The 7,478-nt window shown below is 40.8% G+C and overlaps 1 protein-coding gene across 1 annotated transcript; it reads right to left on the reverse strand. All coding sequences in view use genetic code 11, as the record gives it.

Moving 5' to 3' along the window:
- Window positions 1-2,989: 2,989 nt before the first annotated feature.
- Window positions 2,990-5,514, reverse strand: EGR_04152 (hypothetical protein; the record flags this gene model as incomplete). Its single annotated transcript, XM_024493401.1, has 3 exons — window positions 2,990-3,086; window positions 3,383-3,448; window positions 5,453-5,514. The coding sequence occupies 3 exons, from the start codon at window positions 5,512-5,514 to the stop codon at window positions 2,990-2,992; spliced, it is 225 nt and encodes a 74-aa protein (XP_024352102.1).
- Window positions 5,515-7,478: the final 1,964 nt, after the last annotated feature.

Genomic DNA, 7,478 nt, shown 5'->3' on the forward strand with positions numbered 1-7,478 from the left:
GAAATTGTTACAACTTGAGGGAAGGCTTGAGACTTTGCATCTATTTGTAGGTATCCTAATAAAGGCAGCACACAAACATTGCCATTCGGACTGTTGCAACCTTTTACTTGATAGGAATACTGAGAAAGATAATGTAGCCCGCATTTTGCTGCCAAACACTTCCGTCTGCTGAAACGGGAATTTAACGGTGCACACAGAAAACAATTTGCTTTGCTATTGATTGCCACCTATTCGAATCATTCTTTGTATTTTTTGCTTCCCGGTTTCTGTGCATTCATTTGAATTAATTTGTGATTTCCTTACAACCTCACTTTGTCCACACCGCATTTGATGTGGTCTCATGCACACCCGAAATCGCATATTTTTCACCCATTTTTTGTGTCTACATAGAATGGGTTACTTGCATTCCGGACAGCTATGCAGATTTTAAAGATTGATTTCTGTTTGGAGGGGAAGCGCTACCACCTCTTCGGTATTGGGACGACTTAAATGGGTGAAGTATGGTAGCATGCTTTTTCTGATAGCTTGATACATGTCATTTACTCGACAGTGTATTCCTCCTAACCCTAATTTTGCCTGTCCAAAAATGGCATTGAGTCACGGGTAGCCATACCATGCCCATTTACAAAATGGAAGAATAATAAGGCAAAACGTTTTGAGGCTTTATAAGTCTCTCATCCTCCGATGCAATCACAAAACTACCTGGAAAACCCAATCCTTCACTTCGGTTGCAACACCTTTGCAACACTCCCTCTCCACTTCTCACGCACCATTTTCGACCTCTGTTAAGCATCCCCAAACCATGTGATACACCTTGTTTTGATTGGAGGAGGCTATGATTTGGGTAAAATGAATTTTAAGCAATGTATTGAGTGGCTGAAAAAAAAGGCTATTCTTCACTTTCTTTCAGTGGGTAACACTCACGAAGGCGTTAGTGGGTCTGGAGGTGGTAGCACCCTCCATCACGGATTTTTGGACAAAGACACATTAATAGCTAAAGCCCTCCCACGATGACTCAACTGGCGGCTTCACCAAGAGCTTATTGAAACCCTTACTCCTGGCAAACTGCGAAATAGCGGATGGTTTGTACCGAAGTGGTGCGATTATTCGTATTTTCTAACTGCAGTTATTTGGAATAAAGTTAATGCTAAAATGCTACTGAATAAAACTTTAGATTACCCGTCTCTAGTAAAAAGCAGCGAGGTCAGTCACTTGTTTTACATTCTGAAATGCGAAAGTAAGCGATGATGACCTGGGCGACTTGTCGACATGCAACGTGTAGCATTTTTGATTGCTGCAACACAACCTTACATTTTACTCGCTAAAACGCGACCGCAACACTCGAGGTCACCTCTAATAAATAATCAGTGTTTGCTGTTGACCTTACAAAATCTATAGTCAGGTCAAAAAGTCAACATTATACTCTGATTAATTGACAGCAAATAGTATTTTTGTGGCTCGAGGTATTCTGGTGTAGGCTTCGTTAAACCACCAAAACCGAGACAATTTGCCAATGGAACAGAACAAGCCGCGATTAAGAGATGTGTTTGAAAGGAGGATGAGGAGGCAAATTAGATTGTACTCTTCGCTAATCGTCAAATTTGATGTCACCCTGTGCTGCTATGTAGTGCACCGTGCTGTACTTTGCCGTGTGCAAAAAGACACTGCAGTTGAGTAAGCACTGACTGTAAATTATCATCTGTCGACAGACTCGACTTAGTGCAATTCTCAGTTTTAAGACCTTAAACTATGTGATGCTAGTCTTTTGGATTGCAGAAATAGAATGTAACCATATAGAGGTGTATTGTATCAGTTCGGTCGCCTTATGATGTAGATCGCCCCTAGTCTTCTCTGAAGTTGCCCTCGGCCACAGTAGGGTGGCAGAACATCCACGCCTGAGTGGAAATACCACCGGAGAGTTGGGACCCCAATGCCCGCATAGTTCGACACACGAATTTCTACAGTTCCGTCCCACTGAATCACGTGCTTGTTTGCTGCTAAAAGTCGTCCAGTTGTGACTCATAAAGAAGAATCGAAAAGGAGGAACCCAGGGAATTATTACTCATTTCACCCAACTTTTAATGCCACAATGCATGCATGAGCTACAAAAATAATTACTTTTGTCTTCTAATCCAGAACCGAAGTCAGTGAGAATACAAAAAACTCACCCTTTAAAGTTGTTTTCGCAAAAGGCTTTCCTTCTCTATAAACTTGAATAATGTTGAAATGCTTTCTTAATAACCATTGTCTATCGTCGGTAGATAAACAGATACCTTTCTAATAATGCCACTGTAGAGTCTGGTGGATCTCAGCTTATGTGAAAGAAAGAAACGGAAAGTCGAGGAAATCTTCACATGTTTACTCGAGAAAAAAAATTCGCTTAACTTTGAGGTTAATTTTAGGGAGAAGTTGGGGCTCATTTCTAGGTTTCTTACCCACACCTGATGATTTTTTCGTACAAATTAAGCCGATTATCTTTAAAGCGTTTTTTATTCCTTTTTGTCTGCCTCAAGATGAAGCAGCAACGTCTTTCAACCCAGAATGCTCAAATTTGGCTACCCCGTAAAGTAAGCCCAAAATTACCTAAGAGGTTCACTTTGCCCTAAATGCTGCGAGTTGCAGCAAGGCATGAACCGAGGACCAAATTAGAAACCGAAGCACTACAATAAGTTTCGGCGATGATTTGGGAGTCACCTTGTTGCTGCGTTGTGCTGGGCTGCGCTGCACCTCCTCTTCTCCGAGATGGCTATGAAATAGTGAGTTAACAATCTCGCTGACTGGATGATGCGTAAGTTCGGATCAGACCACTGCAGCCTCTAGTGGAGGGAAGGCCCTATGCCTAGTGGCACAAATGGCTCACGGTACAGTGGCAAGGGATCAGTTGATTACAGCCTCAGGCGGAGGGAAAAACGCTTGGCTATGCTGAAGCAGGAAGGGTGTATACAATGCGTTTTGATGGTTAGGAGGTCATCCATTCTACGTAATAAATTTAACAATGAACATCATTAACGTCTTGAAGTGAACTCACTTCTAGTTTGTGAATATATACTTGGCCTTTTTTCAACTTGTTTCCATGTTGAATAGTCCTAAGCGAGTCATACGAAAGTACAGGCTGATTTTTATTCCCATGTAAAATGATCCCTTTTCAATTGGATAATAGTGAAGTTTCAAAAGCACGGAATATTAATAAATATCATTAGGCATAGGGCTTTAAAAGTGTAGAAAAATCACATATACAAATATCGTGTTAGGTCGCAATTTTGGCCGTTAATCCGACTCCTATTTAGTGGCACCTCTAATTCCTGATTTGCATCTCAGAAAGTTCTTTCCTCACTCTAGTTAAAGAGAGATATTGATATACCTATGCCACCTGGAGTACTACCTTTCTTTCTTTCTTTCTTTCTTCCTGCATTTCACAATATTTGAATTTGCAAGGCAGCTATCACAACTACTTTATGCAATGTCATAAACAGGCTTGGAGTGAGGATTAGAGGGGAGAATTCACCACCACAGTGCACAAGGGATGGGTTCCACTTAGAGTCGCGCTGCCTTAACACAAAGATTCAACAGTATTCAGATTAAGAGCATACTACATTCACTTTGTTGGTTTAGACTCAGCCAATCTGCTGACAATACGCCTTGACGTAGTTTGTAAATGCCACAAATTGACAAGACCTTAAGATACATCCCTTGAATTTGTGCCACCGATAAATCACAAATGGAATTAGGCAGGGCTTTTGATACAAACCCTTTATTACTTCACTAACATGATAAGGGCGTCGTCGCATTCTCAACAGTCATTGCGTAAGTGGAATTGAGTTTTGTAGCTGTATGATAGATGAGGTGAAAGAAACTTAACGAACTTCCTAAGATTTTTACGGTAAAGCTCAAGAGCTTTTCTAATCAAAGTGAATTGTTAAAGTAAACCTTGACATGTGACAGAAATGTGCTGGTTTTGGCTACAAAATTAGCTGCACTACATGAGGTCGAAGGTCTTTGCAGATTCTCATCACCATCTCGTGTCGTGGTGACCATCAATTCCACTTCTGTTAGTGAACTAATGATCCTTGGATCAGTTATCACAGATTGCATTCAAAGCGCATTCATCCTTCAGTATCGCTAAGAGGAGCTTAAGAGCCACTTGTAGCGCTGTAAACGAAAAGTTAGAAACAAAACAGCCAGCTAGAGAAACTACGAAAAAATCTATTCACAACTTCTGCTTCGCACCATAATATAACAAGACTCGGTTGCAGTGGAAAGAGCACTCGGTTATGTTAAATTTCAGCACAGATAGTAACAATTCCACAGACTAGGTAGTTTTACCTGACTAACTAATTGGGAAGCTGTAGGCGCAGTGCTACAATAAGTAGTGGACGGTGAACTTAGACTACTAGCTTTCTTCTCCCAGCGTCCTCGCACGCATACACGCGGTTAAGCACCTCCCTGCCTTGAGGAACGTGCGTTCGCGCTATGCACAGACCACAGACCCCTGGAATCCGGGTTACATACTGCATCATGGTTAGTCGGTCGATCGGTCGGTCGTCCAGAGAGTCAGTTAGGCAGTCAACAAACCATCCAACGTGCGCGACTCGCTCTTACAATGTACTTGAAAGAGGTGAAGAGGGTGAAGTTCAATTTGATCATCTCTAAAGACTACTGTCAACGTCTACTACCTTTTAATGCGTGTATGTGAGATCCACCTACCTTACTCCCCAATTGGCGTGCGGGCAGTGAGTAGTGAATGGTTATTGAGGAATGGGAAATACGGAGTTGGGAATAAGCAATGGCGAATGGTGGCACCTTGTTGTCTATTATAATCATGTGTCGTCATTTAGGTCTTCCTGAATGTGATACGCCATGGCATCCTCATCATCACATTGCTGTTTGAACCATATATCCACGGCATGTTTTGCTAATGCATCTTCTCTTAATACAGCAATAACAAAGAATTTGGAGAGAACCTGGCTTCTGCACCATCGCAACTTACTCTAACTGGACTTTTAAAGCAGACAACCGTGAATCGCAACAGATTCCACTGTAATTTTATGGAATAATCATTTTAATTTATGGAAAAGTGGTACTGATAAGAGGTTACACCATGTCAATGTATCTGGATACACCTAGGACCTCACTAACGTTTCCGGTCTCCTTATAGTCTCTCATTTTGACCTTATTGGTTGATTAATTTTCAAAAAGTTGGTGGTAAGAAATGCCGATTTGTCGCACAACCTGCGTGTCGGAGTTGTACATCATTGCGGAAAAGACTATCTCTTTACTCAGGTGTGTCTTAATTTCTCCTCTGTTAAGTGAGCTGGGAAATCAGTATTTGACAAATGCTGGAGGTACTCGTGGATTTTCTAAAGGCAATGACACTGATTTGGATTCGAAACGTGTCTGGAGCGTGCTGGTGAATACATCACCACAATGATTATCCAACTGTTGAAACACATACTTCTCCATCGGTGTGCATAGAATGGAGTTATTTAATTTTGGTCCATCCAGTCGACTTAACATTTAAGGTCGGACCACTTTTATAGCTGCATTTAGAGGAGGTTTGGACTGCATACCTGTTTAATAAATTGTACTACAGCAATCGCAAACTTCCAAGTCTCCGCATTTGGATCACCACATTGGCGTAACGGCTTTATATTCTTTACTATACGTCCCAACTCTTCTGTACATAAATAAGAAGGCTACGTTTTTAGCACGCTAAAATGACTAGTTTCAGCTGGATAATGGGCCTGAAGCTTTATCAAAGAAATTTTTTAGATGTTGCTTCTACATGCTCTGAAAGGAAAGATAAATGGATATGCTCCCGGAAGTAACTCAGATACCGTGGCCATGTTGTGCGTCTGGTGAGACTGTTACTCACGTCCGACTGGTGAACAATTGAGCCATCAGATTGGAAAAATAATGCGACCAAAGTACTAGAGTCTTATAAAATAAGCATATTATGTGATTGTAACTTATTGTAGCAGAAATTTGGCCTATAAAACCGAAATGTGTTTCATTTTATATTGGTTGTTCGAAATAAGGCGTGTCGTTTGCATCTCCCCCATGAGTACTGCTTCCTCTATTTCTAGGAGGGAAATACTCAGGATAGGTTTCCTTTTCGTTCTATGTCAAAGAGGAAATTGGGTTCTTCGAGCTCCATCTCAGGGTGTAGGTTACACACACCATTAAAAGCAATAGAATCGAATGCATAAGAGTAACTAGGGCTTATAACTCCACTTGAAGTGTAGTTTATGTAAACACTGGGGTCTGTTGGTATGACAACGGTCATAGATACCCGCACAGGCCTTGGTTCCTTCCTACCAAGCATTATAGAATGCCTAAAAGTATTTTGGCAGCTCAGCCCCCGTTGAACAAAAATGGGTATTTTTTTACACTAATGCATCAACCTAGGTTCTCTACAATCTCCTTCCAGGTTTTAAGAATATGTTCATTCTTTTTCCCAATGGTAGAGAAGATCAAAATCAAAAATGCTAACAAACTTTAGATTAATAAAAAATAGGCAGCCGAAAAATAGCAAAACAGCATTTAGTATTTCCCACGATAAATATAATTTTAAGCACTTAATATTCGTAAATATTCGTGAATATTAAGCACTTAATATTCGTGAATAAGAACAGTGGTGGCATAATTAGGGTTGCCACACTGACGAAACAACTTTCTGTACCTCCAGTTGCTGAGATCATTCGTGCTAGATGGGGCATTTGGAGGCACCTGATGCTCATTTTAGTTGGTCTTTCCCCAGAATTTATAATTGTTTAATTTTAGTTTTCACTCTCCAAAGTTGACATCACATCATCTCTCTCTCAAATAACATCATATTTTGGCCATTTGTATTAGTGTCGTGGATCATTTGACCAAACTGTAGGACACCAGCCTTGCAATTATTCGTTTGCCAGCATGCAAGAGGACTCCTTTTGAAGACAAAACTTAGGCTTCTTCCTAATATCTTTCCGTAAAATCTCTTCAGCCTTGCCAAATTATTAAAAAGACGTCTTTCTAAAGAGGTTTTAAAGTAGTAATCTATAAAATTGGAAGGCGCAGATGGCATCTTATTCAGAAGTTTTGAGTGGGACAACACATCAAGTTGACTGCTACCATTAGTCACCAGTTACGGAAGTTGGGTTAGAATGGCTGTATGGTACAGATTAAACCAAACGAATGCATAGAAATTGAGAGGGTAAGTCACTACCGAGTAGCGAGATCACTCTCTCAACTGAGGGAACACAAATGGAGTTCCACGTATTCACATTAGAATAAGTAATGACCGTCGGTGAAGTATACTGCCTATGTGTTGTTTCAACCGTTTATTGTTGTAGGCAGTGGAATATTGCACTTTGCACTGCAAGTTATATTCACTTTCTCCAGAGTGACCTGCCTACTTTTGCTATCCAGAAAAGCTTGCGACTAGAGTTACAACGATAAAATGTAGTCTCCCACACTCTCTCTGAAGCTGTAACAATTCC

The sequence above is a fragment of the Echinococcus granulosus genome, assembly GCF_000524195.1.
Source record: "Echinococcus granulosus chromosome Unknown EG_S00025, whole genome shotgun sequence".
NCBI lineage: Eukaryota > Metazoa > Platyhelminthes > Cestoda > Cyclophyllidea > Taeniidae > Echinococcus > Echinococcus granulosus.